This window comes from Annulohypoxylon truncatum (assembly GCF_022578515.1).
Source record: "Annulohypoxylon truncatum strain CBS 140777 unplaced genomic scaffold F4807scaffold_10, whole genome shotgun sequence".
Classification (NCBI taxonomy): domain Eukaryota; kingdom Fungi; phylum Ascomycota; class Sordariomycetes; order Xylariales; family Hypoxylaceae; genus Annulohypoxylon; species Annulohypoxylon truncatum.
The window spans coordinates 59,588-83,898 of record NW_025953796.1 but is presented as its reverse complement, the minus strand read 5'-3'; the positions used below and the strand labels follow the sequence as shown (position 1 = coordinate 83,898).

Here is a 24,311-nt window from a genome sequence, read left to right as displayed (position 1 = left end):
AGCATACTACGGCCTCCTCGGCAGCCCAGAGTACGTGTATTGGAAATGCCAAAGTAGATAACAGTGAGGATCGTCATCAGGCTAACTGACACTAATTGGGAAAACAGGGAAAACAGGAGGAGCTGTAAAGGTGATCAGCATCTCATCTCAAAAGAAATGATTATCAACTTTATCAACAGAGAAGACTCAGGAATATTATGGCCTGGGCCGTGAAGATTTTTTTTTCTTCGTCAAAGAAAACACGAAACTCCCAAGCCTCCTAGTCCATTCAGGCAAAATGTATCAGGTCCAATCATACACTACAGCATAAAGGTAGTGCCAGTCCTGTCTTAGAAAATAATTATGATACTCGTAATCGGAGGGATACCTAAGGACGACAATAGGTAGGTGTGACAAAGAAGTAAGTACCTACCAGCCTACTTATATCACTTACCTTAATATATGTCAAAACCGGTTAGCTACGTTGCTTGGTCTCCCTTAGAAAGGAGTAATATCTGAGCTGAGAGCTTGGTTCTCGACGGCCAAAGAGGGCTTCCGGACCTCCAAGATTAAGTCATAATTATAGGAGATTTCAATAATACTACCATGGACAGTAAGGAGATCGACTGGCAACAACCGTGAATTACGTGTAGGGCAGGGTACAAGAGCCGATCCCTCTGGGGCTCCTGAATCCTGGTTGGAGGAAGCATGAGGAGTGAACCGGGGTGACTCCTGCGTACATCTAGTCTGTCTGTATGTACGTACATCAAATACATCCACGGGTTGTTTTGTTTTGGCTCTACACTAATAAGGTGTGAGTCGAAGACAATGGGACTTCGGATATGCAGAGTGGTTAGATGATACCTTAGCTGATGGGTGCGTATGTGAAGGCACGTAAGGCACAGATCAGCGAATCAAGGCTCGGCATACGCATCCTAGGAATCCAAGCTTTGATGAACAGCAACGCCAGTCATATAAATCTGGAAGAAAGGTCGCCTTCCCCCCCTCTGATCTTTTTCCCTCTTTCCCTTTTCCTCCCCCATCCCTTTAACTATTTTACACCGGTCTCGTAATAAGAGTAGGGTGAAGAGGCAAGAGGCGAAAAGTGAGACATTGGAGGCAAAAAGTCACTCGCTATTCAACCCGTCTGTACAATATCCAACCTTTTCTCCGAAACCACTGTCGACATACGTACAGTCCCGATCGCTTAAGAATAAAAACAACGCACATCGACAATATGCGATACACGCTCGCTCTCGTCTCCGCCCTTCTAGGCGTCGCCGTCGCGGCCCCCCAGGGCGTCACCGAAACGCTGACTCCTACCGGTGCCGCACCGGCAGGTTGCACTGGCACCTTCGACGGCAAGTTCGAGATCACCGTCGCAGAGGTCACCGAGAAGCGAAGTCTCTCTCAACCAGAGGTATGGACATGAGATTCCGGGATGGGAGCTGACTCTTCCAACCAACAACTGAAGCACCTAAATGGATTGGCTAACCCTCGTTGCAGAAGCGTGCTGAGTGTGGTAGCGACGGTGTTCTTGTGTCGACGCTGAAGGACGGGACTATTTCTGATGCCAAGGACCGAACTGGTTATATCGCATCCAACTACCAATTCCAATTTGATGACCCTGCCCAAGCCGGTGCGTTGTACACCAGTGGATTTTCTCTCTGCGAAAACAACATCCTCGCGCTCGGTAGCAACAAGACTTTCTACCGATGCCTATCAGGCGACTTCTACAACCTTTACGACCGTAACTGGGCCGCTCAGTGCTCGCCCGTCTCGATCATCGCCGTACCATGCGGCTCAGATGACCCGGCTTCGCAAATCCCCGACGGTCAGGTTATCGGCACCAGCGTCGTGCAAACTACTATCGTCACCGCTCTGCCGGACGGTCAACCGCAGGTCGTCACCACGACGGTTCCTGTTCCCATCTGCCAGATCAGCGATGGTCAAGTTCAGCAAGGAAGCACGCCTTGTGCCTCTATCACGGCTAGCGCGACCAGCACGTATGTGCCCGTGAGCGAGTACACCGATGGTCAGATTCAAGTGACTCCCCCCGGAAGTGCACCGGCTCCCTCGGCCACACCGACGGCTGGTTCATCCGCACCTTCCGCTCCCTCCGCGCCTGCTCCGTCTGCTTCGGGCTCAGCACCCGCACCTAGCAGCAGCGCGGCTGTATCCAGCGGCAGTGCAAGTGCAAGTGCCAGCGCCAGTGCTAGCGCTAGCGCCAGTTCTTCGGAAAGCCCGTCTTCAGCTTCGGCAAGCTCCAGTGCGCCGGCGGCGACTTCGGCACCGCCTCAGAGCGGATCATCGCGCGTCTCGGTGGGATCTGTCGGTGCTCTGGTGATCACGGCCATGGTAGCATTCTTCTACCTGTAAATATAACTCATCATTCCCCATTGCGAGGTTCATGAAGGAGGACTCGAAAGTAATAGGCCGGAGAATGACGGACAATGGTTCGAGGAGGGACTTAATGCTGGTAACGATGAGATGGAATTAATGCGTGAAATGGCTTTGCAATGGAAATGAGAAGCAAACTTGATAATAGCTGCAGCATAGCAGGAGTTGGGAAATAATGCAAACTCCAATTCATACATAAATTGATATCTCTAGGACTATTTCGCCGTGGGGCTCTTTACCTGTACCTATCCAATGGGTCATGCCAACGGATACCTACCTGCTTGCCTGTCTTCCTTCGTATCTAATGGTGGCTTTGATGACCAGAACTGATGCTCGACGACCGGGGCAGTGAGACGAGGATTTATCGTGACATCGTGACTTGATCGTGGATAGGGGCTAATTCCAAATAACACGGTAATTGTCGGAGATGATGGGGACATCACAATGACTTATTAAGGTAGCTGGCCTCTTCAAACGGGTGAATATGTCTACTCTAGAAACCCGTTATATGATCTCGTTGGAATTAGTAGTTGTAAAGATTAGATTGGGTGCCTACATAAATAAATCCGTGCTCTAGTAGGTACGACTAAAGAAAAAGAGCTGGATCGAAGCTGCCGGGGCCGGCATCTAGAGCCCCCGGTACCCCAACCCCACTATACCAGATGACGCGATGCCTACTTGGGTACAGTTAACACTTTAATTTTAGCCACTACCTTCTCACTGTATTTCGTCCTTTCACCACCCTTAAGTCATATTCACCTACGCCTATCTATTCGATCGCCATGTCGGAATATTGGAAATCAACGCCTAAATACTGGTGTAAGCACTGCAGCATCTATGTGCGCGACACCAAATTCGAACGACAGAACCACGAGGCCACCGCTAAGCACCAAGGCGCCCTGAAGCGCTTCCTACGAGACCTACACCGCAACCATGAACAAGATCAAAGAGAGAAGGAGCGCGCGAAACGCGAAGTTGAAAGATTGAATGGTGTTGTCAGCTCCGCGTCTGCGGCCAATGTCGCGAGTACCAGCAAAGCTTCCGCGGGTGGCAGCGTGCCAGCGCCACCACAGCCGCGCGCTGACGGTTCTCAGCGCCAAAAGCAATGGGAACAGTTAGCAGAGATGGGTATCGATTTCCCTACAGAGCTGAGAAGAGAGATGGCCATGGCTGGAGAGTGGACAGTTACCAACACGAGAATTATCCAAGACACATCGAACGCGGACGACCCAGATAGCAAGCCAGGCAACGTCGACGCCATCGCGTCTGGCGTGCGAAAGCGACCAAAGCCTGAAGAGGAAGAAGAAGAGGAGGAGAATGCCATAAAAGGGCTTTTCAAGAAACCTAAGAAATGGGGTCGCGATACGAAACATGTCCCCGAAAGCGACGCAGAATTGGATGCGCTCCTCAACCGAACCCTCACAAACCCGTCCAAGGTAGAAGAGAAGTCAGAAAATACCCCTAAGGAGGAAGATCTACCAAGTGTTAAGAAGGAAGATCCCTCGCTGGGCATCAAAAAGGAGACAGACGAGGATACACCGTTATCAGATATCAAACCAACAGCTGTTGAACATGTCGAAGGAGCTTCGGTCAAGCAAGAAGAGAACGCAGAGGGCGATGCCCCGACTGTTATCTTCAAAAAGAGAAAACCCAAGAATATCCGACAAAGATGATATACTAGACGAGGAACCCCATTGTATATTGGGACATCCATTGTTCTAACAGGCTCCATGACGCACCTGTGACTCTATGCACCATCTACTAACCTTCTGTTCTCATACCCCCATCGAAGCCTAGTGACCCATGGACCTATTACCATTCGTGTCTAGGACGGGAATTCCGAGTCCATCCTGCTGCCCCTTAGCCGACAGGATCAGTGGACGATGGTGCTGACGTGGGCTTCGTAGAACATCGAATAAATCGATACTTCTCTACTCTGGTGTTTACCTCAATGTGCTACATACCTACCGCCCCTCGCATAACGAAGTTTCTTTCTTCATTGTGAAGGAGACTACTTTGGGGTATGTTGCGACCGTCGGGTTAAAGCAGGTTCACTTCAGGACACACGTCGATATAGCCAAATCCAAGTGTCAATAGTGTGTTTGGAATTATCTACACATTCGGCGGGGCCTGATACCCACCGGAGATATATGATTCTGGCCAGACGTCTCGACCTTCAGCTTCGGCCCTGAGCATTTGACTAAACTCAAAGATACATCCAAACATGCAAATTACGCGTCCGCCGCCGATTTGTTGAAATGGTCATGTTCCAGGCCCAGGGTGGCAGAGATCCTCGAAAATGTATCCGCTAAAGAATGGCCTGTAGGAGTTTCCTTAGCCTTGGGGCAATAGTGGTAATAGCAGCTCAAATTCAAAGAGAGTGGTTAAGTTCTACCACCATCGAAGAAATGGAATCTCGATTGCTATTAATAGGAACTAAATCAGGCGTCTTTGAGATGTAGCTGGAACCAAAACTGATGTCAGACTAGAACATGACGCGGCTAGATAGGCCAAGGCTAAAGCTCAAGCATAAGTCAACTAACATCCTTTACGAATATGCGTCCGCCGCATCATCACTAGCTGGGTAAGATGTATTTCTTGGTGAAAGCTTCTCGTCATTGACCCAATATCACAACTAGTGAGGCCGTATCTCTCGGTGAGTACTTCATAAAAACGTCATAAGCCTCGTAAGCCAACTAGGTGATGTGTTTCCCCAAAGTGAAATTCTACCTACTAGGTAGATTGTTCAGCTCTACCTTCTAACAACAAAAGAACTTCATATCGCAATGGATCCGTTTACATCAATTGCATTACATACCAGCCTATCTAGGTACCTATCGTTCAAATCGTGCCGGACGAAGTAGAAGTATGCATACAGAACGGAATCACCGAAACCACCCGCGACATATACTGCGTGCCGAGCTGTGTGTTTTCATTACGCCGAGTCCGTTACAAGAGCATTGTGTATCCTCTTTATAAAGGACATAGTGCGTAGTACATGGAATCACCACCCTAACGAATGAAAACGAGTATTGTGTAAATAATCCGGTCATTCAGAAAGCCAAGTAATCTAGATCGTCATTAAGATAGCATCTGAGGTTGGAGAATAGCGCAACCGAATTATAGATATCGCATAACCACCATGACCAACTACCTAGATGGGTAATTGTAAATTCATTTCGAAAAAGCAACGTTGGACCTAGACATCGGAGCTTAGGTAGGTATAATACAAACGAGACCAATATCTCAAGCAGCAAAAGACTTCAAATTTGGGTCTTCTGGTATGTTGATTCATGTCTCACTCCTCGTGCGATATCCATATAACCCAGTGCAGCACTTGCTAGGGTAGGGTACATAGGCACCTAGGTAGTATCTCATATTTGCACTTCCTTATACTCAGGATTAGACAGAACTTTATCTACTCCCTGTCAGCTACGATGTGATGGGTAGGATCTGGGGTAGACATGAGGTCCGTAATATCCCTCTGCCAGGATCGACGAGTACCGAGACGGAAAATTTGTCTTCCTTCTCAGCCGCACCGAACTATGATTACGGAGTTATCAGTGGCTGAAGCTTCCGTAAGAATTTAGAACCTTTCTTACTTGGCATTCGAGTTGATCGCCGCTGGGAAGATTCCATTGGGAGATTCGGGGGCGGAGCTCGTGGCAGACAGGTTAGGGTGGCGCTATAGACTTGTCTATCGTCAGCAAGAGCTGATATGCCATCTTACCGGTCTTGCACTTGCGATCCATAGGACCGGTTTTCGAAGCTTCTCCGCTCGGGGAGAACTGTTGTGTAATTCTTCTGGGCACACAGACACGGCAGATTAGTTGTCATGGGGCGTTGGTCAAGGACATAGGTAGGTAGGTATCCCCTCTTTTAAGCAACCGACCTCCTATAATAAATGATTATTATCTTTGTTAGTCTATCACAAACTACCTACTCATCCTCTCCATCGCATCGACGAATAATTTCAGTGTCCTATATTGTATAGCCCGGGCTCGTTGTGGGGTCAGCCCGTCGTCTGGACCTATATCTGATGAGCTTCCTTGGTTCTACATATGCTATTGCTTTTCCAAAGTTTGGCTGTGGTACCTAAGTAGTAGACCGTTATCTGTCATGCTACCATACTACTCCTAGAACTAACAGTTCAATGGAAGCTCCATGTATTTCACCATTCTGACGAAGACACAAATCCTGACATGGCTGATACCGGCGATTCGACTAGTCAACACATAATCCAGCCTCGGCAGAGCCAGCAATCGCTTGCGAGGAAGCTAGCCTCTTCTTCAACATCGACCACCCACCGTAGAATTAATAGTGACGATGTCTCTCTTAGCTCAAGATCTCAGATCGACAACATATCTGGTTCCACTCGCCCTGTCTCTGTATCATCCGAACCGCAACAATGGCTTCCTATTATGGGCGCAACTGGGCCGGCCAGTCCACCAGCATCGACTCTAACGGTGGATCGGCTTGGTGAGATCGACCTAGGTCCTCAATCATTCGCACCATCAAAATTTACTCCAAGTTCTTCATCTCAATCATATCCTAAAATGGATAGCTTCCAAGGTCTGCCGGATCCCTCGTCTAAAGGTCCGCGGCCCAAGCCAGCTCCGATGCAGTTTGAAGATGCTCCTATGGATTATTACTCTCCCCCTGGATCCTCCCACACGACGTTCTCCCCTCGTGGTCGATTTCAGCATAGTCGCACGAGTTCCCGCGCACATCTCCTAGCAACGCCTAGCACGACGACGTGGAGGAGTCCGCGAACCCCACCGCCCTACTCGGCCGTGATCCCCCCGGCTAGGAAGTGGTGGCACTGGCGGCCGGTATGGTCCATGTATCTGGCATTCTTCTTTGGCGTAGCTTGCGCGGTCGGCCACCATATCTTTTATAAGACCCTAGATGGAAAGCCGGCTAACGCCCAGATCACCATGCTTCGGTACGGGACGATTCTATCGTTTTTAGCCAAAGCCGGCCTTGTAGCAGCCATAGTCATTGCGTTCAAACAGCGCATATGGACTACGGTAAGGAGCAAGTTCCTCAGCGTGGCGGCCTTGGATTCCCTATTTGCCGCAACAGAGGACATGTCGGCCCTGTTCAACGCTGAAGTCTACCAGCGAGCCAAGATCGCCATGGTCTTGGCGATGTTCGTCTGGCTCACGCCTATCATGATCATATTGACGAGTAATACCTTGACGGTGAGACTGGTTTTGCGGACAGACAACACGACATGCCCCGGCATCCGAACTCTGAACTTTACGCGGGACGAACTCGAGGTGACTTGCCACCTTTTTGTTCATGGTAGAACTGTCTAACAAATTTGTAGGAATGGAGAACTCCTACCAAGATCAAAGGTTTATATGGAAAATCTTTGTCACTATGGAATACGACAAGCTTGGATACCAATTCGCCGGACTGGTTCGACTATTATACCGGTCCCACCAACCCCTTAATTCGAGTTGCGACTCAGGCGGCCTTTATGGGACAACCAATTGGGAAAACAGGCGCCGATATCGACATCTGCGGTTCTGGGTGGAATTGTTCCTACACGATCAATTTTACGGCACCTGCGTACGAGTGTTCCGAGCTAGCGAGCGGCGTCGGCTCCAAGGTCAAGTCGCTCGGTATGCAGAAACCGCCGGATGGCTTCAACACTACACTCCTGGTCCCCGAAGGTAACTATAGCTACTATGCCTTTACGAACGGTGGTGACTATGCTTCCCCACAAATGAACGAGACTGGACAAGCCGGTATTCCGAAAACCCAGCCTCCGTTTCCGAAAACGTTAGGAGCGTTCCGTACAGAACCAGCCATCTGGGTGGGATATTCCGTAATCTCTAATCCGAACGAAGCCGTACCTCTCAACAACTCGTTTCCAAATTGGAACGGATCCTTCGTTCCCAAAGTCATCGGGTGCGAGCACTATGAGGCCCATTATACTGTCTTGTTCAACTGGATTGGCGGCCGGCAGTTCACGAATGTGACGGAGCGTAAGCTCCTGGGTCGTGTCATGGAGTAAGTGAATACCTTCGAATAGGAACGCTTTACCCCTCGATGTGATTACCTAAACATGAACCGATTGGGTCAAATTCAAATATCCAGTGCCCGTATATCGGTGCACAATCACCTCAAGTAACTAGAACGATACTGATAGGTGCTAGCACAACCTGGATCCAAGGCGAAGATGCGAACGACGGCACGAACGACAACACAACGGCGACCCCAAAGAGCAACTATGTCTACCCGAGAGATCTTCGCCGTTATAGGCGAGTGGCGGCGTACCATGCGATGGGCACGCAGCTACGGGGCTTTCTAGAAGGCACGATCGACTCACATCAAGTCAATAACCCGATCGAGAACACGAAGGCGGACCAAACAGCGCTGGTGAACCAGACGCAGGACAGCTTTCCGTCGTCGAATCTCCTGGAGTCGATACCGGCGCTATACGAGGACATGATACTGTCCATGTTTTCCGACCAACAGTTCGTGAGCGTGGTGTGGGCGGCCAAGCCGGGCGAGAGCTCCGGAACAGCCGCGGGAGACGAGTCGACCAGATATCCGTGTATGAGGTCCCGGTTGGAGAATGTCTACGACTACCACGAGCGAGACTTATGGATCGTGTACAGCCTCACGATCTTATTAGCCATCGTGGGGATGGTGCTAGGCACGCTAGCGATATTGGAAAATGAGTGGGTGCTGCGGAGCACCCGTTTTTCGAGCATCGTGGCGGCGACGCGTGGGCCGGCGCTAGAGAAGCTGGGTTGGATCGGAGGGGACGATAGGGGCGACCTACCACGGGACGTGAAAAATCTCAGGGTTGGCTACGGGATTGTCCATCGCGCGAGCGGCCTCGGCGTTTTACAGGAGCAGGCGGGATACAACGAAAGAATAGTTTGGGACGGTGGGGATGTGCGTTACGGCTTCGGATTGGAAGGCGATGTCCGGCAACCGAGAAGTCAGACGAGGAGAGAGGATAGCGCGTTCCAACAGAGCTAAACGGGAGACGGTACCGGTAATGCGTATATGAATGCGGGGCTAGAGAATAGGGGACGGGAATTTTACGCGCAAGCTCTTTTGAGGTTATTCGCATCATAGGTCCTAGTCAATGGATTTTAGTATTTATTCTTAATTCTTCTTAATTTTTAGTTGTGGAATATGTTCGACTTTACGTTGATAACTACCTACCTACTTACTCTGGGCCTACACAGCTACCAAGAGATTTTCATATAAGACGGATTAGCGATTCCCTCCAGACTGGCAATGTTGCCCACGCATGCCTAGAAACATCGACGAGAAATAATAACTTTCGCATCAGGGAGTCGAAAATTGTACAGCAAGCTATGAACTGAAGGACTTGAGAATACGTTATGTGCATATTTTGTTCTGTGCATCGAATAAAAATTATGCATCCGTCCTATCGTCATCGTCATCGTCGTCTAATGCTTCAACTGGGCGAAATGGACCCGCTAATAATTACCTGGCAGAAGGACCTCGGAATTAGTACCCCATGTAGTAATAATACTGTAATACACTGTACGCCTATGTGATAAAGTGCATACAGTGTATCACAGTATTATTACTACATGGGGCACTAATTCCGAGGCCCTTCTGCCTGGTTGGTAATTTTGCTAGACATACATAGAATTTTGCATGCAGCATCTACTAGTAGTACGTGGTACCTACATACATAGCAGGTATGGATATATCCACCTTGCAGTTCTCGAGAATAGACACAATAGGGAAGTCGGTGTGTGCTTTCGTCCTCGTGGACACGACGACTAGCCACAATGTGGCGCCGGTCAGAGCCCAAGAGGAGTTCGAGTTACGTGCTAGGCACATAAAATAAATGGTCCGAACAGACAGACGGGTCATACAACCTTGAAAATTCTCCAAATTTTCCAAATTTTCCAGACCAGATCTCACTTCCAGCTCAGGGAACTCGCATATTTTCTGTCGTGAACCTGGATTTATGCACAGCGGGCACAATAAGTAGGCCATGCATTACAACATTTTGCAGCATTTTGCAGCATTTGAAACAGACACGAATGCCCTACGCGCATGTCTATATGGTCATCCCGCCAGCGTGCAGAGACCCAGCAGCGAAATTTTTTCCTTGCTCACGAGGGCGGAACGTGGGTTTTAAGGTATTGACGTTTTCGTGATCTCCATCTCTAAAACCTCTGATCGTCATGGCGGTGGACAAAAGCAGGAGCCAGCAAGTCGAAAACCACCGCATCACAGGCGATCAATGGGTTTATAGGCCAATGAACCCCGACGACTAGAGGGATGTCACGATGTGGATCAAAGCCACTCACTACGCTATACTACACTACAATAGAACTAGTTAGTGATATTCCATTCCAGCCTTAGATTTCTTTCCGCGGCCATCTCCCGCAGTCCCGTCAGAGCCGCTGTCATCCCATGCTGCCCATGCTCAGCAACGACCCCCGTCGACGGGAGGGGGATCGTTGGCTTGATGCTTGATTGAGCGATTGGGCGGTCACGATAGCCGCCACTTGTCTCCATTCAAAGCCTGCATTTCTTCGCCAAATTGCTTATTACTATCAGAAGCCAAGCAAATGAGCGCTGCCCGATTGCCGTCGATCAGCAGCCATTCACCCCTCTTCCTGCTATGTACTGAAGCAGCGAAGGTAGGTAGGTAGACACATACCTAGTAATGAGGCGAACGCGCTGAGCATGTTGGCTTCACTACAACCTGAGCTAGCTAGATCGTCCCTGAGCTCGATCAATTGGCACCCGGCGCATACCCAATTCGTCGCTGGTCTTTTCTCGTCTCTTGTTTTGGTCGTGATCCTATCTTGTCTCCTCGCCTTATTCTCAACGTAGGGTTGTACCTACATGTACGATTTCCCCTTTCGGGTTTTAGGCGGCCTCCAAGACCACAACGTGATCATTTTGAGATCCAAACCACTGGGATTGCGAAAGCGGCCGCAGATGGTACGCCGTTTCGTTTACGCAGATGCGGTGTAATGGAAACCAAACCGGGTCTTCGAATAAAAAGTATACATCATATTGCATATTGATCTCGCCTGTTTCTCTTGCGCCTCGCGGTCACCAGAAGGCCATCAACGACGTGGTGCGGCCGAAGCGCTGCAAGCACGCCTGATCTACTTCTGCCCCCCTACCCAGCCAATCACCAACACCTGTTCTCCGAGACCGATGGCTCGGATGCGCTGTTGGCCCTTCTGTGGATTCTTGCTACCCCAGGCGTTTCCCGTTTCTCTCTCGATATATATATCTTTCCTACATATATAATATTCGGTTCGTCGGCTTCTCATACTGTACATAGACATTATGTAGATAAGTTTTGTTTCACATAAGAAGAGTCATCGCGTACGTCTACGGTAGACCTCCTATTTCCACTTTATTACCCCCGTCAATGTTCAGCGATCCCTTCACCGCTGCGTGTTGTTGCCCTGACAGACGAATGACAACCGTGCTGGCTAGCTAGCCGGTTGCATTCCCGCCTCTTCCTTTTCCCGCTACTTCAGGAGCAACTAAATAATACACTTCTTCCCTTCTCTTGTCTCGCTCACTCACTCCCAAGTTTGCGAGAAGGATAAGTACAGTACTGCCATCATGCCAGTGGAAATAGTCACCATTGTGAACTCTTCGGGGAAGATAATTAGCAATGTAAGTTGAGGTCGTTGGTTTTCCTGACTCCGAGCCGTATATTTCTCACAATCTGCTTTAATCACCCTTATTCCCGGCGCTACGTCTACGCTATGGGTGTCTCTCCATAGACGCCCCGCACAAAAATATCTCGCTCCGCAGCCAAGTCTAGCACTTCAAGCGAAGCCCGTATCTTAAATGTTCACAACCTAATAATCATCGCTTCTACAGGGAAAACACCTGTTCAACGTTTTAAAAGAGGCCAAGGCCACTTACCAAGAGAAGAAAGCTGCTCTCAAAGCAGAGCGTGCCGTGAAGCGCAGCGAGACCTTTGATGTGCCGCCCTCACCGCGCTATTATGATGAAGTCGAATATGGGGATTGGCCTAGGCGAGCATCTCACGACGATGGTGCCTCCCAAGCGACGTCTCGTAGGAGTTATGGATCCAGGAGATCTAAACAACGGGCCGCATCGCAGACGAGATCAGCCTTGACCGAGCGCAACCTCCAGACTCATAGCGAAGTCTCTTCTACAGCTCCTTCACGCCCTCCTCCCGTTACCTACCGTTCCCCATATGCGGAAACTGCCGGCAGAGAGATGACATTGAGTCGCCCTACTCTGGCGCATGCGCCGACGATGCCCGCCTATGCCGATGAACCTTCTATCGCGCCCTCGATGCACACCGTAACTGTACCTCGATCAGTTTCGGATCCGGCATTGAGAGAGAAGCGAAAGGAGATCGATATGGATTTGGCATATGGAAATGTCCCACCGGATCTAGAGGAAAGGGTCGACCTAGACCCTGCTTATAAGGCCGCCCAGAAGGAACGTAACGCACTAGACTTGATAGAGAAGATAGAAAAACTGCTTACGGAGGCCCAATGCTTGCATCACACTGCCACGCACATCATTCAACACTTACAGGGGAATCCCGATGCCGCCGCCGCCGTCGCGCTTACGCTCGCCGAGCTGTCTGCGCTGCTGGGAAAGATGTCGCCTTCTTTCCTTTCCGTCCTCAAAGGTGGCAGTCCCGCGATCTTCGCTCTTCTTGCGAGCCCACAGTTCCTGATCGCCGCCGGCGTGACAGTGGGAGTTACGGTTGTCATGTTCGGCGGTTGGAAGATCGTCAAACGTGTCTCCGAGGCGGAATCTATGGCCGCTACGCCAATGGCTTTCCCGGCGTACCAGCCAGGGCCGGCCGAAGCCGAGCGACATCACTACCCGGAGTCGGAGATAAGCGCCGGGTTCGACGAGGCCCTCGTCCTGGAAGAGGAGCTGAGCACCATCGAGAGTTGGCGCCGAGGCATCGTGCCGTTTGGAGAAGACGAGCAAGCCGACCTCGAGCTCATTAGCCCCGAGGCTGATCGCGCGATTCGCAAACAGAACGGTGATGACACTCGCAGCATTCGCACGTCCAAGACCAGCCGGACAGCGAAAACGAATAAGACGAGTAAGACGTCTAAGACGAGCAAGACGCACAAGAGCCGGAGGGACAGCGCCGGAGATAGCCGTAGCGAGAAGGGGGCCGACAATGCGAGTGAGGCGGGCAGTCACCGCAGCCATCGGAGTACCCAGAGCCACCGAAGTCATCGGACTGACACGACGGAGCGCACCACCAAATCCAAGCGACCCGGAAAGGTGGAAATTAAGGCGATCGATGACGGTCGCAGTGACCGAGATAACTCCATCAACGTGGTGCTCCGTCCTAAGAAGGACAACATGCTTAAGTCCTTGTTCAAGAAGAAGAAGGATCGGGAGGAGAAAGAACGAGTTTACTCGGTGGTTCGGTAGTCATTATCCGGGCTTCAATTCTTTTCTACAGGTACAGGTACACAATACAGCAATAGGGGGATACCAGGGTCGAAGACATGTCAAACTCAGTTTATCGGAGTTATAGGGGCAACATTTTGAACGGGGCATGATGCATAAAGTGAGCGATCTCGCCTTACAGGATCTGTTTATTAGGGATGAAGACAATGTAAAGGGTCTCAAAGTGTATGTACGGTTTATTTCGAGTTTATAGCATCTGAGCATGGGCCGGAGAACAATATAAAGTATATGTCAAGAACTTAACCAGGTACCAACTAAGGTAACTTACATACACATTTGATATACGCATCTGTCAGTTGACAGGCTTTGATTTGCATCTAGTTCATCAATAGGGTTGGGTGCTATCGGACTATGCGACGCATACATATCCTCAGCTCAGATTTAGAGTGTCTTTTTGTAAAATATCCTATGTGAGCCTAGGTGTTCGATTTATAGGTACTTTTGGTATTAATTATATTCATAGAATGTAGATTTTTCAGCCGCTCATTCGCGTGGCTTAGATTCGGACGATTTGGCCCCCAGTGCGCGGCTTTTAGTCATCACTTGCCTTAGGGGCAGGCGATGGATCGCTTGCATACGTTACGTATGTGACGGTCCCCCTAATTTCTGCGGATTCAAAATTTTCTGTTAATCCTACGCCAACGGCGGGCGATTTAAAGCAATTCAAGACCACATACTTGGTATTCATGTAGATACCTACCTAGGTAGGTGTATGTATAATGAAATAAGCAGGCGACACTTGCTAAACAGATGGAATTCTAGACATTGAAAAACTTTAGAAGCTTCTTTTTTCTGGACCGAGCGTTTCAGATCGATCCATCATTTTCTTCAGCTAGATTATGTGGAGGTACCTACAGAGCAAGGGAGCCCGCCTGATTCGTATTCCTAGAAATTGCCTTAGAAATTGCACGTAGTCCACGTATGCTCCTCTTGGTCTCCCCCATAGGACCTCTAACTTTCATGATTCCATCAGCTCGAGATGGCAACTTGAGTACTCTCGACTTGTTAGGTATCCATTTCACCTCGATCTTCAACGGACTAGCTTTTGGACCGGTATGAAACCGCTCAGGCACAAGACGGAGTAATCGGACAGAATACCACCTCATGATACAAAATACCAGCGATGCATGATCCCCCTGCGCTGCCAAGGTCCTATTCTAGGATCCAGGAACGGTGGAAATTCTACGTTGGCTAGTGGCGTATGATTCGTCAATTATTCTATCCGTTCCCTTCTAATTGGTCTTCTCGAAAACCTCTTCTTGTTTCAATCGACTCCACTACGGTATTAGCTAGCTATGAAGGACCCTTACAGTTAGGGCGACTTACAAGGCCCTGCATTGGACGCTACCCAATAACTTCGACAACATCTCAGGCTGACGGACAGCAGATATTTAAAACTTGCCCGTCCCCTGATGTACGTACAAGGAGTGGATTCGACAGGGAGATGTTCTAGGCCTTTGTCATGAAGGTGCTTTCTTTTCACTCTTGATCTCCGATCTTAAAACTCCATCATTACTACGCCTCTTCTTCCGCTCATTTTTTATTTTGGCAGGTTCCAATCCGCAGTCGTGGTACACAAGATAAAGTTATATCGTGATCGAGTCGATTGCCGAGGCGTGTACCAATCGTTATTTTTGTAGATTTCCCATTAATTGAGCAATACTGGTCGCTGTCGATCACGACCTCCACTCGTTCCCGCGCTTCGACCTCTACCATATCTCAAGATGTCGGAGGACTCAGGCATCACGGTCAATACAAACCACGATGGCGAACAGGGGCACCACGTTTCCATCGGCCAAAAGAGCCCGCACGTCATCCAAGAAGAGGAATATCCCATGTCGCCGCAGCGACACACGGCAACGCCCAACCCCTTCAGCCGAAGAAACACGACAATGGATATAGACGATTATTTTGTATGATACTCGCTCTAACCCCACCAGTTCATCGTGGTTGCTAACCCTTTCTCCGATAGACGGGACCTCGCGACCTATCTAAGCATTCGAAATGGCCTCTGTTCATGCAGATGCACGGCAGTATCCTCCCCAAGATGATCGTCCCGTTGCTTGTCGTGGCTGCTTGGGCAACTCTCGTGACCGTTATATCAAAACTAGTCCCGAACGTCAACTTAGGAATCAGTTCTATCCTGCTTACCATTACCGGTTTCGTCGTGGGCTTGGGTCTGTCTTTCCGTAGTTCGACCGCGTACGAGCGATACGCTGAGGGCAGAAAGTATTGGAGTCAGTTGATATTCACCAGCCAAGCGCTTGGAAGGGTGTTTTGGCTGCATGCCGTCGAACGCGAGGGTTCCAAGAAGCAAGACATTCTGGCGAAACTGTAGGGCCCCTTCACTTACATTAAACTCGGGCCAGCTACCTAACCAAGCTTAGAACCGCCATGAACCTGATCGTGGCCTTCGCCGCGAGCATGAAGCACAAGCTTCGATTTGAGCCTTACACATATTACGACGACCTTGTAGATTTGGTTGGTCACATCGATACTTTTGCCAAAGCCGCGACCGAGGAACACGAGATGAGACCGAAGCCTGGGATGTTCAAGGCAATTGGAGAGAACCTCGGATTATCATTCGCGGCATCGAACCCGCGGAAATTGATGAAGAAGGCTCAGACCCCTCTTGGCAATCTCCCCCTAGAGATCCTCTGCTACTTGACGGCATATGTAGACGAACTAGCTATCGGTGGGCAATTGCCTGTCGGGATGCAACAGACCGCTGCCTGTAAGTCGCTTTTGGCTTGATTGTGTGTGTAAACTTGCTGACAGGCCACCTCGGTACAGACAACAGTCTTCAAGCATTGAACGATGTCATGGTCAACACGGAGCGTATTCTCAACACGCCTCTCCCGATCGCTTACGCCATCGCCATTTCTCAAATCACATGGCTTTACGTCTTTCTCCTCCCGTTCCAATTACTTCTGGAGCTCGGTTGGATCACAATCCCGGCTACCGTTGCCGCATCTTATATCATTCTCGGCATCTTTTTCATCGGACACGAAATTGAGAACCCCTTCGGCAACGACGTCAACGACTTGCCCCTGGAGCTCTTTTGCCAGCAGATCGTAGAAGACATGGAGACCATCGCGGCGCGCCCCAAGCCGCGTCTCTCCGAATGGGTCGACAACCCGAGGAACAAGGTCCTATTTCCTCACAGCGAGTCAAACTATAACGTATGGGTGCAGCGACCGGAGTCGGCGATCCGGAATGCGCTGAGGAATAAGCCATACGCAAGGTTCGACAAAGCGGAAAAGAGCACGCAGAGTACGCAGAGCTCGAAGGGAGAACAGAACGTATGATTTCTGGACGGGTGCCAATTACAACTGTAGAAGCGCTTCTTCGAAAACCTCAATTCTTCATTATGTCTTTTTATTTCTTGGTAACTATGTTTTTATAATCATTGGCTGGCGGTATATTGGCTTTTATCATTAGGTTTAGCGGGATTGCATAAAAAGTACCTGTATATATGCTGTAAAGCAGGTTAAAATATTAAGATATCTATATGTATTTCTGCGTGCGAATTTACCTAGTCACTCATACATGTATTCCAGTAACCTCGCTAACATTTTAATCTTAGTTTATTTCATAACCTCTTGGTCAAAATCTACTTTCCTTCATATCCTCATATTACCAAATCTTTCGATTATGAGATTATAGCATATGCTCCTCACGATTTACTACAACTAATCACGAATTAAACGTACCACCGACTTACATGATCTGTGGCAACTTTGGGATGTATCATGGCACCCTCTTCTCTATTTCCCCATCGGCAATTTCTCTGCGACATCTCCTGAGACGATTCCCTGCTTTTATTCACTCCAGATATCTACTTGATCAAAATCGAAATATGGCTTCAAAGGAGGCGACAAGCGGGAACGGCGGACTGAAGAAGCGATCTATTGCCGGATCATTTCTCTTCAAAATCCCCAACGGTATTGACAAGCCAGTTCAAGTCGCTCTGTTCAGACGTAGTGGCAAAGTTAGTACCTACCAACATAAGTTGGCGCCCATATCCGGCAGTGTCGAGAAGGATGACGCAAGCCCATATGCTACGGCACTGCGGGAGATCAATGAGGAGACCGGTCTGACCCTCTCCTCGATCGAACTTCTTCGAGTCGGCAAACCTTACACCTTTGTCGACGCGTCTATCGGGCGTGAGTGGACTATTAACCCCTTTGGCTTCCGCCTCAAGGACAAAGCCGAGGGAGGTGTTGGTGAAGAGGGGATCACCATCGACTGGGAGCACGAGGGGTTTGAATGGTTTGACCCTTTAGACGTGAAAGAGACGGACGAGTTTGGCGGCGTTCCCAAACTCGTAAATAGTTTGCGTAGGGTGTGGCCCGAGTATGATCTAGGACACCATGCGGGCCAGGTCTTAACGCTCGGCTTACGGAGGCTACGGGACGACCATGAAAGCGGTGCTAGGCAGCTCGCCGAGAAAGCAGTTTCCATTCTGAAGACTCTCATCACGGAAATGAAATCTGATGTTATTGATGATACGTGGTGGGCAAATGTCCGAATGGCCGCCTGGCATATTTGTAAGGCCCGCGAGAGTATGGGTGCCGCAATCACAAGCGCCATCGTCAAAACCCTTGATCGGGTCGAAGTCGTATTCAATCAAGATCTTCCATCCCCAGAAAAGCTCCGACAGATGATCGAATCCATCGATGATCAACTGATCCAGCGCAAGTCTACGACCGACCGTATCCGCGATACATTTTCTAACTATCTCCGTCAAAATGTCATCCAAACAACGGAACCGAAGAAGAGGATCTGCATATTAACCTTATCCTCTAGCTCTACAATATCAGCATGCCTATTGCAGGCCGCTGCTTACTTGAATGTCTCGCTCGACCTTCGTATCTTGGAATCGAGACCTCTCTGCGAAGGTGTAGCACTAGCCGCAAAATTGCTCGAACTTCAAGAGGGGTCTGTAGACTTCACAGTGACACTATACACGGACGCTTCAATGGCCCTAGCAGCAGAAGCCGTCGATGTCGTTGTGCTCGGGGCCGATCGCATTAGCACGACAGGCGACGTCAGCAACGTAAGTCGGCTTATCTCTATACTCTGTTACCTACCTATATTCTCCTTTTGGACCAGAAATGAATTGCGAAGGGCGCTGCCACAGTTCTTTTTTCTATAATAATTCTAGATAGCTACTGACGCGGAATGCAGAAAATCGGATCATTACCCATTGTCCTAAGCCAAAGACATGTCGCCCCTAATGCAAAAGTGGTGATACTGAGCGAAACCGAAAAAATAGCCTGTCCAGGTCTGATGGAGGAGCATTCAGCAGAAGAGAATGACCCGTCAGAGGTGATACAGGCTTGGACGGGGAATTCTAAAAGTTTTGAGATCATTCAAGGCGCCCTTGCTGATGCTCAGGGTAGTTCAACGCAAAAGCTCCAAGTGAGAAACACGTATTTCGAGTGGGTTCCTGCTCGCTTCATACACGGATACATCACCGACGAAGGGCTTTGGTCTGTCCAAGATATTGCAGAGAGATCGAGCTGGATTAGCGACGAGATGGACAGATTCTTTAAGAATCTTTAGTGAATGAGGACTCGAGAGAGAAAGCAAAACTGAAGGGTTCTATCTAGAACACTTCGATGTACGACATGGTCTGAAGAAAGTCTCGATAGTGCGTAGGCGAATAGGTATTGATACTTTATGAGTCTGGATTGCATCACATGCTACTCATGGTGCAAGGGATAACATCTAAATTAGTATTGTACCGGTATTATCGGATGTAAACCCATATCGGCTTGCGACAGCTACTACCTACATTAGGGAACTGCTTGGGACATGTCAAAACAGGATGGGTTTGGGGGTTTAAAACATGAGTACCTTGCTGGACTGTTATTTAGGTAGGTATCTTACCTAGACTGCCTAGGTAGGTACCTACAAATACAAGCCCTGTCCCCCTCAATCTACTTCTACCTACCTACCTACCTAGGTATCGACATTGATACTTCAATATTTCAATAATTTCCCTGGCCTATTATCCTTTCATTAAAAGAAAGATAAAAGATCAAATTGTGAACAATATAATGAAACTTGAATTAACTATATTATATGATCATCCTCAGTGCTTGAAATTAGTTGAAGCACTCCGATTTTGCAAGGTACACACTCGACGTCCTATCACACGATGGCAGCCATTGCGACCAGGAGTTCCTTACTAACCAAGAGACTGAACTATTTTATCCCGTGAATATTATACATATAATCCGGCTTCAAGCGCATCTAGCAGACTCCATTCGGAATCGTGTTGCTTCCCGTGCGTCTGGTGCTCGAGTATGCAGCACCTTGGCCGAGACCTCGCTTAGCAAAAGCAGTCCAGCTGAAATTTCAAGTGTTAGTTACAGTGAAACCCAGCTGAGAGGAATGTTACTTACAGCTCGCAGACGTTTTCGCCACCCGTCAAGGCCTCGTCAGCGTCGATAATGGCATCGCGACCCTGGATGAAGTTGGGGTTGCAGGGTTGGCTAGGGGAGAGATGTTGTTAGCTGTCGCTCGTTTCCGAGTCAACGTGGTCTGAATCACTTACATGGCCATGGCATCAAGGACAAGCTTCAGAGCCAGGTATTTTCCATCGGTCGGGACGCCGTTGCTATCGAACTCGGGCTTGGGACCGTCGTTCTTGCCGTGTTTGTCGATGAGATTCCACATGACTTCGTATAGGATCGTGGCCCACACTTCACCAATGTCGTGAACCTCGTTGTACGTGTTCAGGGTCGTGTACTGGTACGGGTTTGTGGTAAGACTGGTCGAGTACAGGTAGTTTCGGATGCCGGCGGGGTCGTTGTAGACCCAAGCGCCCAAGCTGTAGTCCGTCTCCCGGGTGTCGCTAGGCTGTAGGCGGATGGCCGTCGCGAAGAAATCACCCCAGCCCTCGCCCATACCGCCGGACTCGAGCGCGTTCAGGCAGTTGGAGTTTGCGGGGCCACCGGTCAGACGGTTAGACACTGTTCCGGAGGGGAAGGTTAGCTAGATCGGCTTCTGAGACTTCTGACTGGTGAGAGTCGACGAAAGCATAGTCACTTACATCCGTGCGTGTATTCGTGGATGATCACACCAGCCTCGAAGGCACAGTCCCTTGGAGGGTTTGACTCGGTCCAGAGGTACATCCTCATGCGTCCGTTCTGTCCATCCGGAGGCGTGGCGAAGTTGGCATTGTTGGTACCGGAGCCGTCTTGGGAGTTGAGAATGACGAAGTCGTTGCCCTGGCCACCTTGTCCATTGTTGTTAGACTCGAAGTTGCCTGCGGCCTCCGTGAAACCGAGGTCGTACAGCAGGTCATGGTACGTGTTCGCCGTATAGAAGAGCTGAGCGACCGAAGCGTCCGCGTAGGTCGAAGGCGGCGTCAAAGTTGCGTCCCAGTTGTACTCGAACTTGAGAGACGTACTAGACGGGCGGTAGTTGTTGAGGTAATCCGAGCCGCCGTCGGGGTTGGTTTGCGCGATAGCGTTGTCTGTCGATAAATTCATACGTCAGTCATCATTTTTCCTTGCGGGAAAGAGGAAGCTCAGGATTCGGTCGTTAACTTACTACCGCGAGTCGTCGTGTAGTTGGTCTTTCCGTCCGACAGCCAAGTGAATTCGGACGACTGGAGGTCCCACGGGTCCGTTACAACCGAGCGAGTGCCCACGTCAGGGTCATTCACTCCCCAGGGGCTAGTAGAATTGTCAGGTGTGGGAACCGATCTGGGGAATCTACTTCGCTTACAAGACGAGGTACGTAGCCTCAGCAACATAATCGACCACACCATGGATCTCCTCATTGGTGTTCGCGTCAACATACGACAATAGCCAGTTGTCGAGGACATCTGTCTCTACCCTCCACGTAAGGGCTAGGTTACCGTCGGACTTGACAAAGTAGACCAGGCGAGCCTCAGGGTCTTTCTGCGCGCCAGAAGTCCCCTTGAGAGTGTAGGTCTCGGTTCCTTCGGCGGCTTCCGCGGAGGCTTCCCCGGTCACTGGCAGCTCGAGAACCTTGGTCGCTCCCGTGAGAGCCTGGGTAGGGTCCGAGAACTCCCGCTTGTTCAGCGGGCTCTCTTCGGGAATGGAGCCTGTAAAGAAGGAGTTGCCATATGAGAAAACGCTACCGTCGGAGGCGATCTGATGAGGATTAGCACCGGATATTAAGCTGCTTCTGGCGATCGCTTCGGAGACTCACATTAACGTTGAAGTCGGCGTTATCGATGTCCAAGCCATGCGCGGTCTGTTTGAAGTTGACGTGCGCAATGCCGTTGTTGCCGACATAGTGGTCGTCAACTAGGCGGAAAGTAGCGCCCGGGGCAACGCTCTTGACAAGCTCGGTCGCGGTGTCGACGTACGCATCCCGCTTGAGAAGGCGCACGGCTTTGTTGGAGCTCGTCGCGGCCTTATTGCTGTACTCAGCCGTCTCCTTAAGGCGGTACGTGTTGAGGTCTACCGTCCGGCGTCGGAGGCCAGCCTTGTAGGGCTGCGTGGGGTGGGCGTGCGCGGGCAACGACGCGCCGAGAAGGCCGAGTAATAGCAGAGATCGCATCATGATGAAAAAGGGACAGCAGAGATGACCTGAGATGCTTGAGCTTGCTGGTTAGTCTATGGCAGCCCGGCGTTGAGCTTTATATAGCTCGAGGCGCCTGATATTCGATTTGGACCTCGACACTCATCGTCCCTGAGCTTCCTCTTTAGAAGAGGTTCGTGATTGTTGACGGACCAGACATGGTGCTTATCGGCAGGGTTGGGGTCGAGCATGCCTTACCTCGCCCCGCTGAATACGGTCGGGTGCCATCATTCGGGCGTCTTCTTCGCAGAAAGCTCCTTTGTTCGAGAAGGTCTTCCGGGTATGTTCGTCCTAACGCCATTGGCGGCGATGCACGAGAAGCTTGATAACCTTCCCCCCTTGCCCGATACGAGTTCACGAAAGGAAAGTGATTATCGGTTGCAGTGGTATACCGCACGTCTTGACAGGGGCCTATGACGTTCGGAGTAGGTCCCTGGGCGCGGTAGACCGGCTTGCTCGCATGCCAAGCTATCGGAGGGACGAGTGGGACGAAATAGCGCCGGATTGGTGTATCGAGAGGGCTTCAATTCTACGATACGGCAGGCTTTCCAGATAGGTTTCTCCCGGCGCTTGTGGGTAACGATAGTGCCTCTCCTATTCACGAGCCCCGGACTTATTGTTAGATTTTCTCTTCATAGAGATATGCCGAGAACCAGCACAACCGAGGCTGCTGAAGCGCAACGAAGGACTGAAATCGACTCTGGAAATTTCTCTCGGTAGAATATCTAGGGTCCGGCTATTGCTGCCTAGGTAGCCTAACTCTGCGGTCGTCAATATGGTTGGAAGTTGAACATGGGACAAACCGACTGCCAATTCGAGAACCTCTTCTCTGTTCACGATGCCTCGAGCAGACCTCTTGACCATGGCACATTCTTGTCAAGGCCTAGTCTATAAATCTCCTGGTATTCTGAGAGGGCAGCCTTGGCGCATCGGCTGACCCTTTCGCTGCGCCAATGTCGCAATATACAGCTTGGCGGACAAGGAAGCACAATCGCAGCGGTCGGTGGTGATGTGCTACAGGTATGTAGGTATACTCTGTACGCCATGGCGTGTTGAGATAAGAAGGACTCAGCCTGGCAGATGGGACGTGTGTTGCCTAGCTGGGAGGCGACTCTGACATTAACGCATATCGTTAAGACATGAATATATTATAGCGAGTCTTGGCTGCGGGATGGTCGCGCTTAAATATGTGGTCGATACAACTCTAAAGCTTTGGCATTGGTCCGTTCCTGTTTCTCTCATCTTGCAGACCTTCCTATAGAAGTAAGCCAGCCGAAGCTTGAACCGCGGTATTACAATTTTGTCAAAACCTCAAATGAGATACGAAGCAATTATCTCTTAGTCAACTTACATACTAACCGTGGTATCTGATCTACTAGTTTAGTCACGATGCCATCCCCAACACCATCCCCATCCAGCACCTAGCGCGTAGTGTTCGAAAAAGTACCTAGAGGATACTGCTTAGACTAGGTACTGTAGGCTACAAATGCAGCCGTCGCAGCGCATATCACATCCTAGGGACGATCATGAATGGTACGAACAGCTCGAATTCTCCGCACAGGCCTTACCTTATTTCCCCGGATAGCTGCACGAGATACTTACCTATATGCCCTTGTAGCGGTTGTGCCACTGCTGTACGGCTGACGGACGGCGGAGGGGCTGCTAGGTAACGTGCCACTGCTAGACGGTTTAATCCCCGACATCTTAGCCTTGGCATACTTGGGTAGAGATCTCTGGCCGACATTCATGTCAGCATTATTAAGAAACGGCTCCTGTTCTCAACTCCTGAACGGACTGAGCTAACTGGAAATTCCCTAGGAATAATCGTCGCCTTCGCTGACGTTTTTCTTGAGCACTTCCCCGCTTCCGACCGACTTCCATTTTTCGTCGCTAGT

At 50.0% G+C, this 24,311-nt stretch overlaps 7 protein-coding genes across 7 annotated transcripts; 6 read left to right on the top strand and 1 right to left on the bottom strand.

Annotated features, from left to right (window-relative positions):
- The first annotated feature begins 1,020 nt into the window (after positions 1-1,020).
- F4807DRAFT_419163 (uncharacterized protein) lies at positions 1,021-2,922 on the top strand. Its single transcript, XM_047997387.1, has 2 exons — positions 1,021-1,399; positions 1,486-2,922. Exons 1-2 carry the CDS (start codon positions 1,217-1,219, stop codon positions 2,356-2,358), a joined length of 1,056 nt encoding a protein of 351 aa, XP_047855658.1. The 5' UTR covers positions 1,021-1,216; the 3' UTR covers positions 2,359-2,922.
- A 239-nt stretch (positions 2,923-3,161) lies between these two features.
- F4807DRAFT_458710 (uncharacterized protein) lies at positions 3,162-4,052 on the top strand (the record flags this gene model as incomplete). The annotated part of the gene is made up of 1 exon (XM_048001253.1): positions 3,162-4,052. The coding sequence occupies one exon, from the start codon at positions 3,162-3,164 to the stop codon at positions 4,050-4,052; it is 891 nt and encodes a 296-aa protein (XP_047855657.1).
- A 2,529-nt stretch (positions 4,053-6,581) lies between these two features.
- Positions 6,582-9,381, top strand: F4807DRAFT_458709 (uncharacterized protein; the record flags this gene model as incomplete). The annotated part of the gene is made up of 3 exons (XM_048001252.1): positions 6,582-7,661; positions 7,712-8,400; positions 8,547-9,381. The coding sequence occupies 3 exons, from the start codon at positions 6,582-6,584 to the stop codon at positions 9,379-9,381; spliced, it is 2,604 nt and encodes an 867-aa protein (XP_047855656.1).
- A 2,324-nt stretch (positions 9,382-11,705) lies between these two features.
- Positions 11,706-14,151, top strand: F4807DRAFT_26387 (uncharacterized protein). The gene is made up of 2 exons (XM_047994501.1): positions 11,706-12,039; positions 12,250-14,151. The coding sequence occupies exons 1-2, from the start codon at positions 11,986-11,988 to the stop codon at positions 13,807-13,809; spliced, it is 1,614 nt and encodes a 537-aa protein (XP_047855655.1). The 5' UTR covers positions 11,706-11,985; the 3' UTR covers positions 13,810-14,151.
- Positions 14,152-15,572: 1,421 nt separating this feature from the next.
- Positions 15,573-17,156, top strand: F4807DRAFT_458707 (UPF0187-domain-containing protein; the record flags this gene model as incomplete). The annotated part of the gene is made up of 4 exons (XM_048001251.1): positions 15,573-15,761; positions 15,821-16,182; positions 16,236-16,582; positions 16,642-17,156. The coding sequence occupies 4 exons, from the start codon at positions 15,573-15,575 to the stop codon at positions 17,154-17,156; spliced, it is 1,413 nt and encodes a 470-aa protein (XP_047855654.1).
- A 551-nt stretch (positions 17,157-17,707) lies between these two features.
- F4807DRAFT_450901 (nagb/rpia/CoA transferase-like protein) lies at positions 17,708-19,416 on the top strand (the record flags this gene model as incomplete). Its single annotated transcript, XM_048000179.1, has 2 exons — positions 17,708-18,907; positions 19,039-19,416. The coding sequence occupies 2 exons, from the start codon at positions 17,708-17,710 to the stop codon at positions 19,414-19,416; spliced, it is 1,578 nt and encodes a 525-aa protein (XP_047855653.1).
- Positions 19,417-20,109: 693 nt separating this feature from the next.
- F4807DRAFT_450900 (elastinolytic metallo proteinase Mep) lies at positions 20,110-22,398 on the bottom strand (the record flags this gene model as incomplete). The annotated part of the gene is made up of 7 exons (XM_048000178.1): positions 20,110-20,206; positions 20,262-20,351; positions 20,414-20,831; positions 20,912-21,337; positions 21,415-21,539; positions 21,592-21,983; positions 22,042-22,398. The coding sequence occupies 7 exons, from the start codon at positions 22,396-22,398 to the stop codon at positions 20,110-20,112; spliced, it is 1,905 nt and encodes a 634-aa protein (XP_047855652.1).
- Between the last annotated feature and the right edge of the window lie 1,913 nt (positions 22,399-24,311).

Excerpts from the sequence above, each read along its gene's own strand:
- F4807DRAFT_419163 (XM_047997387.1), top strand. The coding sequence starts at position 1,217 with ATGCGATACACGCTCGCTCTCGTCTCCGCCCTTCTAGGCGTCGCCGTC. Across the intron at positions 1,400-1,485 it reads GAAGTCTCTCTCAACCAGAG|AAGCGTGCTGAGTGTGGTAG; the intron begins GTATGGACATGA and ends CCCTCGTTGCAG.
- F4807DRAFT_26387 (XM_047994501.1), top strand. The coding sequence starts at position 11,986 with ATGCCAGTGGAAATAGTCACCATTGTGAACTCTTCGGGGAAGATAATT. Across the intron at positions 12,040-12,249 it reads CGGGGAAGATAATTAGCAAT|GGAAAACACCTGTTCAACGT; the intron begins GTAAGTTGAGGT and ends TCGCTTCTACAG.